General features: G+C 41.6%; 1 protein-coding gene across 6 annotated transcripts in view; it reads left to right on the top strand.

The window, feature by feature from the left end:
- The window catches only part of KDM5A (lysine demethylase 5A), a 48,284-nt gene that overhangs the window by 30,572 nt on the left and 5,646 nt on the right, over positions 1–12,066 (top strand). For all 6 annotated transcript variants that reach the window (XM_069003703.1, XM_069003702.1, XM_069003706.1 and 3 more), the window contains 8 exons: positions 1,182–1,537; positions 2,072–2,210; positions 3,083–3,262; positions 4,668–4,829; positions 5,836–6,387; positions 7,158–7,301; positions 9,647–9,806; positions 10,325–10,545. In XM_069003703.1, the coding sequence (XP_068859804.1) occupies positions 1,182–1,537; positions 2,072–2,210; positions 3,083–3,262; positions 4,668–4,829; positions 5,836–6,387; positions 7,158–7,301; positions 9,647–9,806; positions 10,325–10,545 (1,914 nt within the window). The remainder of the gene's footprint in view (positions 1–1,181; positions 1,538–2,071; positions 2,211–3,082; positions 3,263–4,667; positions 4,830–5,835; positions 6,388–7,157; positions 7,302–9,646; positions 9,807–10,324; positions 10,546–12,066) is intronic.

A 12,066-nucleotide genomic window follows, 5' to 3' on the forward strand; every position in this document is an offset into this window, starting at 1 on the left:
TTAGAAACTGTAGTCTTTTAGTTTCTGAATGAAGTCAGATAATGATCATTTATGCCTAAGCACTCACTAGCTTTTAGCATGGCATTTGAATGCAATTATCCATCATAGTGAATAGCAAAATAATTGTCATGTTGGATGATGAGTATTTTCTAGCACAAAAGGCATTGTAATTATTAAACTGTAATAATTTACTGTTGTCACTATGGAACATTCAGAGTATGTTCCCTAAATCAAAATCTTTATAAAGCAGATATTGTTCTTTCTTATAAATGCTTTCCGATTTCCAGACAGTCATGAAAAGCAGCATCAGGCAGAAAGGGCAGTAAGCTAAGGGTTAGGAAATGCAGGGTTTGCTCCTCATTGTGCCATCAACTTGCTGTCAGAAATGCCTGTATTTTTGTAAGAGACTTGGGGGTGAATCAGTTGAGTATACTGGTTGAATGTCCTTGGATCAATCTCCTGCAGAGATTCTTTCCTGTCTGTTTGCTGTCTGATTTTTTTTTCATTGCAGTGTCAAAACATGAGGATGAGGACAGCTGCAGCAAGTGCAGTTGGACTTCTGTGAAACTGTCTCCCTTAATAAGAGGGTTTTGCATTTTCATTTCTTTCTTTAGTGCAATAAAGCCCTGATGCTTATAAGTGGTGGTCCTGCTTTAGGGAATAATAATTTCAAACTTCGCCATTGTTATTTTCATGATCTTTGGTATTTGTGTTCTCATACATCTCTGGCTTGTTATTTCTCCTCAGCATGTTTTTTTTCTGCTTTGTATTGCAGTCATTACTGTAATGCCCCTAACACTGTATTGAAATGATGACTTGTTTGCAGATGTCCCTTTTCTTCCCACTATTTTAAAGCCAAGGTTGACTGGGCAGTGCTAAATATTCTGTCTTGCTGGGAGCTGTAGTCATTTGCAGTTGTACTATTTTAGGTGCAGAGTTTGGTGCCACTCGTATGCCTAGGGTATGAAACATTATGCCATCAAATAAGTGTAGATGGTCTGTTACTTAATTTCTGTCAGACTTGCTGGCTTGTGACAGCTAGCTAGCATTGTGTGTAGAAGCTTGGACTGATGATGTGATGATCACATACAAGTTCACAGCTGACTGATCCCTCAGTAGGATTTTCTTCTGGATTCTGTGGGTGTTTTTTCCTAATTGATTTGTATTGTATGTTACTTCAGAATCTGCTCGATGATGTGGAAGAATTTCATGAGCGTGCTCAAGAAGCTATGATTGATGAGATCCCAGACTCCTCCAAGCTGCAGGAGTTGATAGATATGGGCTCTGGCCTTTATGTTGAACTTCCTGAACTGCCAAGGTTGAAGCAAGAACTGCAGCAGGCACGGTGGCTGGATGAGGTGAGGTCCACCCTCTTGGATCCCCAGAGAGTCACCCTGGATGTGATGAAGAAGCTGATTGACTCTGGTGTGGGCTTGGCACCACATCACGCTGTAGAAAAAGCCATGGCGGAGCTGCAGGAGCTGCTCACGGTCTCAGAGAGGTGGGAAGAGAAGGCCAAGGTCTGCCTGCAGGCCAGGTGAGTGTTCCTTTCCAAACTGTTCTTAGAGGTCACACACGTTCATGTTTCTCATCCTCATTTGAGAAGTGTGGTGAAAAGCTGGGTCCTTGAAGCTGTGGTTGCCTTTGGTTTTTGTTGTTGTTTTATTTACCTCCCAGCAGTTAGATTGCTCAAGAGTTGGATTTGAGATTGATGAATGGCAGCAGTGCTGATTCCCTATCATGTTGCACAGTGGCAGGAGGCTGTTGGGTGTTGCTGCTGTCTTTGCTATTCATCCCCCTCGACAAAGAACCCTGATTATGCTACCTACACAAGACAGCTTTCTTGGTGTTAAGGGGTCGTGATGCTGTGCCCTTTTGAGCTCGATTGTGCCACGTCCATCAGCTTTCTCACCTCCTGGTATTTGGTAGCCAGTAGCACCCTCCAAGCATAGAGCCATGGTATCCTACACTGCAGTGTAGTGATGAAGTTGCATCACCAGCCTGTCAAATTGATGGATTTAGATGACTGGCATTTTGAGAGAAGGCTGGAATTGGGTTTTTCTTACTCTAGACCACGCCAAAGTATGATGGCTCTGGAGGGCATCGTGAATGAAGCAAAGAACATCCCTGCTTACCTGCCCAATGTGCTGGCACTGAAAGAAGCCCTGCAGCGGGCTAGAGACTGGACAGCCAAAGTGGAGGCCATTCAGGTAGGGGTTACAGGAGGGACTGGAATCTTCTGCTTGCATCCTTTTATTTAGATGTGTCCTTTATTCCTAGCACCTCTCCTCGCAAAGGTGACCTGAAGAGAAGCCCTGCTATGGCTCTTAAATATGCTTACCAGATCTTGTGTACTTGATTTTCTTTTTGTGCATTTGTTTCCCCACTGGTTATCCAATTTCTATTTCCCTTCCTTTTATGCATTTCAGAGTGGATGTAAAAGCTAACAAATTCATTATGATACGGTGTTTGGTTTTGGAACTGTTCAGCATACTGTCACTGGAAATATTTAGCTGCAGCAGAGGATGCTCTCAGGTTTTCTGTTTTGGATCTGGTTGTGGAAATTTTTTTGGTATTTTCTTTTCTCGCTAAAATGTTGTAAGATTTAATGGCACTGGTGGCCATAATTTTCTGAAACAGATGAGTTAGTTGAGTAACCTCCCCTTCTACTAGTCTACCCACATAACTTGATCCAGAGTTCTGTGGTATTTCTAGGTGTTGATCACCGGACTAGAGCTGCTTATCTTATACCAGGTACTTGTTGGGAGTTGAAGTGAGAATCCCAATTGATTTCACATCAGCCCCTATACAACTCTTAGATTTAAGCAGACAGCATATAAGATAATTGTTTGGAAAAGGACTGTTGTCTTACTCCCTAAGCCAGCTGGCCATGTCAAAATGACTGTTAAAATAAAAACTGTATGAGAGAATAGTTTAAAGTAAAAGTAAATTGAAACACTGCCCTCCTTGCCTTTCCTATGGAACTCTATTTTAGGCAGTGACAAAATAGTGTATGGCTTGAAATTAAGCTGGCAGCTGATGTAGTGGAATTGTTGGCTTAGAAAGATTTATTTCACCCCAGAATGGGAGCAATTATGCCTACCTGGAGCAGCTGGAGAGCTTGTCTGCCAAAGGCCGCCCCATCCCGGTGCGCCTCGATGCCCTGCCCCAGCTGGAGTCCCAGGTGGCTGCAGCTCGTGCCTGGAGGGAGCGCACGGGAAGGACCTTCCTCAAGAAGAATTCCAGCTACAGTCTGCTGCAGGTGAGCAACACGTATTTCCCTGTCAGGAGAACACACTTCTCTGTCAGAAACTGGTCCTGATGACCCTCAGTGCTGGTTCAGTTAACTGGATTACAGCTCCTTTTCAGGGTAGAATGTAATTTCAGCTGTTCTCAGGTGAAAAGAATGAAAAAGGCAAAATGTCTGTTTGGTTAGTCCTGTTTTATGTATAGACAACCTCATCTCTTACTTTTGAAGGAAGAGGGAAAGTAAAGCATTATTTTGTCATTGAAGAAATGTAGGCCTGAAATGGACATAGACCTGTCTCAAATTGATAAACGTTTTCACTTGCCTCACTGTTTTAAATGCTAAAAAAATAGATTAGATATTGTATAAACTGTGTAACTATAAGAAAAATTAGTCAGCTACTGTTTATTTCACTTCAGTGGATGTAGTCACTGTCCTTGTTTTAATAGAAGTCTATCATGTGTTTGAAGATCTATCATATCTACTTGACAGCCTTCCCTTTTCTAAGGAAAGGGGTTCCAGTTCAGCTGCATTCTCAGAGGCTGTATTTTTCATTCTCTTATGCTGTTGTTAATTCTCTGCAGTTTGTCTTCACTTTTAGTGAGATGTCCAAATCCAGACAGCATTCCCACTCTGTGACTTTCCCTAGTGCCATGTGAAGTGCAGTAATTACATCTTGAATCTCAAAGGGGTACTGATGTTTAATGTTTTCCAATGGGATTTTCCCGGTTGCAACAGCATCACACTGGTTTTTGTTCACTTTGTGATACACTCTAGATACAACTTTTTCTGTATATTATTCTGGCTAACTAATAATTTAGTATGTTCAGATTTTGAATTTTCCTAAATGTAGAAATTTGAGCTTTCCTACATTGAATTTAATTTGCTAAATTTTAGATTTAAGTATGCATTCCAACTAGTCAAGATGACTTAAAGCTTTATTCTTGTCCTTAAAAGAGTTTTTCAGCCTCTCATACTGATATTAAAAGGCTTATAGCATGCTTTTAGGGGTTTTTCAAGTACCAAATTGCTGATGTAAATATGAAATAGCTTTTAAGACTTGTTTGGTAAAGGCCCTTAAAGTGAATGTTGAACTGTGAGTATCTAACTGCATGTAGTATTTTGGTTAGCTATATGTATGATAGTGTAATCTGAATAGATTCTGTAATTTAATCAGAAAACAGTGGCTGTCAGTTTGACCTGCCGTGTCACAGTGGTGCTGGTTACATTCAAATTCCGTAACTATGAGATACTTCTGTCCTTATCTGTTCGTTCTCTTTTTCCCAGCATTGACTGGCAGGTATCAAAGGTGTTAGATTGATGAGTAGTTCTTGTTCTCTGGTGACACTGTTGTCATTCCTCTATGAGATGTCCTTGGCATCCTTGGCTCTGACAGGATAAGTTTCCTTTGTGGTTACAGGTTCTGAGCCCACGGACTGATATCGGTGTTTATGGGAGCAGTAAGAATAGGCGGAAGAGGGCGAAGGAGTTGATGGAGAAGGAAAAGGAGAAAGATCTTGACTTGGAATCCTTAAGTGAACTGGAAGATGGGCTGGAGGAGGCCAGGGATGCTGCAGCTGTGGTAAGGAGTAATGAAAGGTGCTGTCTCCTGATGCATAGGCTTAAGTTGTCTCTCATCTGTGTAGAAATCCTAGGGAAGAACTGATAAATAAATTTCACTGAAACAGGTACCTCATAATGTGGTGTTTGACACAAGAATATGGTTCAACTTCAATTGCAGTGAAAGTAGAGGGAAGCACAGTTCAGAGTGTAACTGCTGGTATTTGATAGCATTGGGTATGTGTAAGACTTAAATGCTCTTGGGTTAATATCTGTGGCTGCTCATAACATTAACGCTAATTGAAATCACGTTGAAGTAATGAGGTGCAGCTCTGCCTTAACCAGTACCAACACGTTTGGTTTGGTCAACTTTGTGGTCAGCCTGCAAATCCTTGGTCGTGGGCACTGGGCTGGAGGGAGTGTTTTATTTGGTTGCTCTTTTTTGGGGGATATTGATGCCGCTTATCAGAAGAATTTGCTGTCATCTGGCTGCCCTTTCCCTGGGAACAAAGGAAATATATGCAGGCTCTTTAATATGGCTTATACACAATCTATTTGACTGTGGTATGCTCGGTTATAGTTACCTGAAGGGAAACATTAAGGAAGTGCAAGTTGCCTAAGAAATGTGGTCACCAAGATGCTTCTGAAACAATGCTCATCTGCATTGTCTCGGTAAACTGATGAATGGAACAGATTCTGACTACTTCTCTGGCATCAGAACCTGTTCTTCCGGTGGCTTTATGATCGATTTAATTACGAACTTCAGAAACTTTGTAGATGGTGAGAAGGTTATCTAAAGTTTATATAGCATCTCTATCAGAAGGACGCTAGGGAGCAATGTGCAACTGAGGAGGAGGTATCTTAGATAAAGTTTCAATTAGATTACACAGTTCCTAAATTTTGGGCTGGTTTTAGATCTCTTTATATGTTTGAGTTGGGTGGGTTTTTTTCTTTTCCTGTGTTGCTAATAAAATGAAAAGTCTCTTAGCTGTGACAGTCATGCTGTGTTTTTTGTCCTCGCTGGGCAGGTGGCTGTATTCAAGGAGCGAGAACAGAAGGAAATTGAAGCCATGCATGCTCTCAGGGCAGCCAACCTGGCCAAGATGACCATGGTGGACCGAATCGAAGAAGTCAAGTTCTGTATCTGCCGCAAAACTGCCAGCGGGTTCATGCTGCAGTGCGAGCTGTGCAAGGACTGGTTTCACAGCGGCTGCGTGCCCCTGCCCAAAATGAGCTCTCAGAAGAAGGGCTCCAGCTGGCAGGCCAAAGAAGTGAAGTTCCTGTGTCCCCTGTGCATGCGGTCCCGCCGGCCGCGGCTGGAGACCATCCTGTCCCTGCTCGTGTCCCTGCAGAAGCTGCCGGTGCGGCTGCCGGAGGGGGAGGCCCTGCAGTGCTTGACAGAGCGAGCCATGAGCTGGCAGGACCGAGCACGGCAGGCCTTGGCCACCGACGAGCTGTCCTCTGCTCTGGCCAAGCTTTCCGTGCTCAGCCAGCGAATGGTGGAGCAGGCAGCTCGGGAGAAAACAGAGAAAATCATCAGTGCAGAGCTACAGAAAGCAGCAGCTAACCCTGACCTGCAGGTAGGGATGGGAGTGTCTTGCTTTTTGCTGTGCTTGCCCTAATGTAGCGTGTCAAAATGCCTTGTTTTTGTTGGAGAGGCGTGGCGAAGAGGGGAGGGCAGTGAAAAGCTGTGGACTACACATGGTAAAACTTCTTACTTAGTTTAGTGCTCCTCAGGTTTTGGCTGGCTTCTGTCCAGGTACATTGCTGTTCAGGAACAGGTCTCTTGCTCTGTACTCACTGTCAATAGCCACTGCTGAAGGTGCTTGTAAGAAATATCAGGTCAGCTGTAACAGCTGGGTACAGGCTTCAAGATGTGTAAAACAGTTGCTACCTTGGTGTCCAAATTCCATTTTCCTCTTGACAGAATCCAAGGTCTCAGTATTTATAATTTCTCATGGGTTGTGATTCCCAGGCATTTGGTGTCTCGTTAGTAAATTTCAGCGAGGGAACGTAGTCAAACACTGATAATTCCATAGCTGACCTCTTGAGACTGAGGTCAGGTCATGCTGTGGTGAAGAAGCTATAATTGGTAGCACTGAAGAGCAGTATCTAGATCTTTCTGGTCACTATTATTAAAAATCAGGGAATCAGAATCTAATGAAACCTTTTACTTGGGTATTTCCCTATGCTTTTTCACATCTTGCTGTGATTGGTCCCTTTTGTGATGTCCAGGCAGTTATCCTCAAGCCAAAAGAACCACTGTTTCCTTTGTTAATAACTCTTCAGGTTTTTACAGATTTTTCCTGGAAATTTTATTGTTTCATTTCCATATTCCATGTTTTTTTAGGGACACTTGACAAGTTTTCAGCAGTCGGCCTTTAACAGAGTGATAGGAAGTGTGTCCTCATCCCCACGGCAGACTTTGGATTATGATGATGAAGAGACAGACTCTGATGAAGACATCAGGGAGACATATGGCTATGACATAAAGGTAAGTAATCCAGAGTGGTTTGTCTGCATGGAGTTAATACAGAACACCTGTCTTTTATTAATCAATTTTTTGGCAATATTTATTGTATCTTAAGCTGTGTATATTCTGCCCTAGGGCATGTGGCAGAAGAGGTAGTTCTTGATTTTTTCTGAATGTCTCCATTCTGGACTGAGATTGACTCAGAACTTCACTGAATTGTGAAGTTTTGTAATGTTTTTATTCAAAATTTCCAAAGTCCTGTTTGAATTTCAAAACGTGCCTTTTAGTGCTGAGGAAGAAGATACACTTACAAAGGGATTTGTATTTGTAACACCCTGGAGGATGGACATTGTCTTTATGCCACATTCCGAGATACCACGAGTCAGAAATATAAATGTCTGAATGGAGAGCTCTTGGAAAGTTTTTGCACAGTAAAAAGATTAATCTTCAAAAACTGCATGCTGTGTAAGAAGTTTCCTGATGCCAGAGCTGTGTTCATGTTTTCATACCTTCCTCTTCATTCAACCATTATATAAAGGAGGTATATGTGTTCCATTTTGGAGTGTGGAATTTTTTGAAACGTCTGGATCATGTTGTAAAATTAGCATCTGGATTCAGTTCAGAAATTGTAACTGCAGTTAAATTGTTAAAGTTCTCTAACTAGAGAAGAACTTCCATGAGAAAAGGTAGTTGTGGAGATAACCAGGCATTTTCAATGTGTTGAATTGTTCTTTTGATATATGTAGAGAAAAAGACAATGCCACAGTTTCTTCTTGAGCAATGTTTTCTTTTTAGTGATAGTGTTATCTCTACTTTAAAAGATGCTATCTTAAGAGGCATGTAAATTCTTCTAAGATAGATGTTCTAATTTATAGAGGGACAGCACATTCTCCAGGTCTGATTTGCTGAAATCTCCTATTTCTAGTGTTTTGTTTCTCAGCAGCCTGATGCAAATACACAGATTTGTCTTACAGTCCCGTGTGAAATGCCAGCAAGAATGCAGTTGGGTGCTACAGCTTTTAATGAATTTAGTTTTATATATAAAAATAATCCCCCAAACTGTTCTTTGCATGAGGAGTCTTAATAAGGCATTTCTGAAGGATGTGGCATTTTCTGAGGCTGTGATAAAGCATATGTCAAGAAGGATGGCATATGCTTGCCAGGATCTCAGGGTTTTGCATGAGCATAATTTCATTTGTTTAATGATTCTGTTGTCATCTCATCATTTAAAAATCTCTTACTTAACCCTTTTGATTTGGATGTCCATCATATGTAATTGTAGAAACCTAGAAGTAAAAATCTGTTGGAGCACACACTGGAACACGTCTATGCATCAAAAACTGAAAAAACCAACACGTAAAAGTCAACAGTATAAAAATAATTAAATTCTGAGTGACTTTGGGTTTGTTTTTTTTTTTTTTTTGGTTGGTTGGTTTTTAACTTTGCTTCTCCTAGTTTACACCTGAAGAATTTGATTGGTTGCGTGAAAATTTGTCTTCTATTCCAATCATCAGGGAATCTACTCAGGTGGGCCTGTGCTCCTCTGGTTTCTCTGCCTAATGTAATGCAAAGTCAAGCAGAGCTTCTCCTACTGCAAAGAGATTCTTAATCTCCCTTTATGGGTTCCTCCTGCACCTGAAGGCACATGTCCCTGTATCCAAACAGTCAGGCATCCATCTTAACCCATGCCTCGAGCTGTTCAGTGTCTTAAACAACACACTGAGCTGAGCACAAGCCAGTGCCATCATTACTCTGTTCATGGAAACATTCATGACAGTCTCAGGTGTTACAGCCCTCTTCTTTCAGTGTTTGGTCCGAACTTAAACTGATTTAAGACTGCTATAAAAGTACTCATCCCAGGGCAGTGTTTGATTGTCATTATATTGATATTTGTTGCTGTGCTGGAATGCCCTTTTTTTCCGTACCTCTAAAATCTTAAATAATTTCTTTCTGTAGTCACTGTAATTTACTCAGCTTACCCCTGCTTTACAGAAGATACAAGTCTTTATAGGCTTTCAGTCAGACTTTTCAAGCAAAATAATAAATTATGTAGGCTAAGAGAAAGCCTCTTTTCATCATGTTGACTTGTGAAGACCATACTTGAGGGACTGCTGAGTGAGGAAACCTGTCAAGTGTTTCTCATGTGCAACTATAAATATACTGGCCTGTCTCCATAGATCCTGTATTCATCCACTATTTAAGTAGGGAGGTAATTTTTACCTTTTGCACATGGTCTTGGTATCTCTGATGGAGTGCTTTGGAGAAGGGCTTTAGGAGCAGCAGACTGCTTGGTCTTAGTAGAATTTACTTTGAAGTAGGTATTTTCTGGATTCAGATGTTGCATGTTTTCTGTGGGTCTTTTTCAGGACAATGCCAGTGTAAAATCTTCCAGCAGCTTGGAGCCCAATTTGTTTTGTGATGAGGAAATCCCCATTAAATCAGAAGAGGTGGTGACACACATGTGGACTGCTCCCTCATTCTGTGCTGAACACGCCTATTCCTCTGCTTCTAAAAGCTGCTCTCAAGGTATTTGCTTTTGTATACATTGAGGTAAAATTAAAAGTAAATTAAGATCAATTAAGATTAAAAAACTGGGATGAGCAGTCAGTGAGGAGGGGAACTGCTCTGTTATCCAGACTGGTTGTACAGTACAGGTTGTCTGCAGGAAGGTACAGCAGGGTTACTTTGCAGTTAGTTTCCTGATACAAACCTGTGTCAATGTGTTCTGGTTGTTACTGTTTCCCACCTTAGATTGTTGTAAAAAGTATGTCATTTGGTTTTGATCTCTTCCTTTTATCTTTATGTGGCTTTGCCGGGGGAGGGTTAGGTTGGATATTAGGAAAAATTTCTTCACTGGAAGGGTGGTCAGGCATTGGAACAGGCTGCCTGGGGAAGTGGTGGAATCACTGTCGCTGGAAGTGTTCAGAAAACATGTGGGTGTGGCACCTGGGGACCTGGTTTAGTGGTGGGCTTGGCATGGACTCAGTAATCTTAGAGGTCTTTTCCAGCCTTAATGATTCTGTGTCCTGGCTCCTGTCTGAAAGGTTCTAGCACTCCAAGGAAGCAGCCTCGGAAGAGCCCGCTGGTACCTCGCAGTTTGGAGCCCCCTGTGTTGGAGCTGTCACCTGGAGCAAAAGCTCAGCTGGAAGATCTGATGATGGTAGGAGATCTGCTGGAGGTATCTCTGGATGAAACTCAGCACATCTGGCGCATTTTACAGGCCACTCATCCACCCTCTGAGGACAGGTTTCTTCATGTCATGGAGGTATGGAACTTGAAGAAATATTCCTGTGTGGAACAAAAATACCACCACAGGCTGTTGGTGGATTTATCTAAATATGATCTTGAATAGTTGAGTGCTCAGTTGCTTGACATGTTTGGATTTCACCTGGAGAGAGTAATAGATTACAGAAAATAACAGAATAAATGGTCCAGAAATGAGTTCTTGATCATCATACCGTAGCACTATCCTCTACAGTCAACCATATTTAGAACGGTTTTCTCAAGTAGTCCCATGTGCAAACCTTATTTTAGAAGGTAACAGGTTAAGGGAGGAAACGCTCTTCTTGATTATGCCTGGAAACAGAACTAATCTGCAAAAGAGTTACAAGAAACATTTAGGAAGATGGAAAGTTACACTTGGCTTATATAATGTGATACTTGTATGTTACTGAACTTTGTTACTGAGGAAAACAGGTTTTGATAATGCAGACAATAAGATTTGTGTTCTTCCTCAGAGTGACACAGACATAGCAATGAAGATGTCCTGATTGCTTTGCCCAGCTGCCAGTGGATCAGGCAGGTTTAACTGCTGATTCTGAGGTCTAGTCAAAATCACTTAGCTGCATTCATGCGGAGGGCAAGGGATGTGTGCTGGAAGAGAAGGTCAGTTGCTGCGTTGAAGAACTTGAGTGGAGCCCATTTTTTAATCATCTGTCAGCTGCAGTTAGGGGTCAATTTGGCCATATGTAGCTGTGGATTACATGATGGCTTGTTGGGTTACTGAGCTGCACAGGAAGAACACAAGATGATGGTTCTTTCCTGGCTTTTTGGTGGTGTACAGTAATACAGGACAGAAGGTTACATGCTGTGAACAGTGAGGTTAGGTGAACATATTAGTTGGTGTCTCATTTTCTGAGTGCCATCCATACACAGTGGCTGAGTTAAAGTGGTGCCAAACTGCATCAGTTAGAGCTGTGTAGTATAAAACTGCCCCTGCCTCCCAAGTGTTGCTGCTTTACCACCTTTCAGCCTGAGTACTACATAAGCTTAATGTTCTTTTAATGTAATGGTTTTGGCAGGGAGTTGATTGAAGAGCAGTTTTAATGCCAGCAAATAACAATTTATAAATAATGTGCCAGACTGTTATATTAATAGTTAAGCAATGGTTTTTCCAGGGGAGTGGGGTGAAAGGTGTAGAGTGTGTGTGTGTCACAACATTTTCTGGTTAACCTGTATGAATACTTGCTTGACCAGAACTGCTCGTTTTGAATTGAATGTATTCTATGTCTGTTTACATACAAAATAAGTAGACTTCGGTAAAATAATCTTGAGAGGATTTGGTTTTGGGTGGAGTAGCTATATTAAGTAATGGACAGTAAACAGTCTCTTTACTGGCTTCTAGTATGTTTTTAATCTATTAATAATTAAGGGTAAAGTGTATAGCTGCATTAACTAAAATGAAGTCAGTCCTGTTTGTACAAAGGACTACACAAGTGAATCTTTCAGATATAAATGGGACTTGTCACTGTGAATGCTACCTGCAAGGACAGAGTTGGCCAATTTT

This window comes from Aphelocoma coerulescens, chromosome 1A (assembly GCF_041296385.1).
Source record: "Aphelocoma coerulescens isolate FSJ_1873_10779 chromosome 1A, UR_Acoe_1.0, whole genome shotgun sequence".
NCBI classification, from domain to species: domain Eukaryota; kingdom Metazoa; phylum Chordata; class Aves; order Passeriformes; family Corvidae; genus Aphelocoma; species Aphelocoma coerulescens.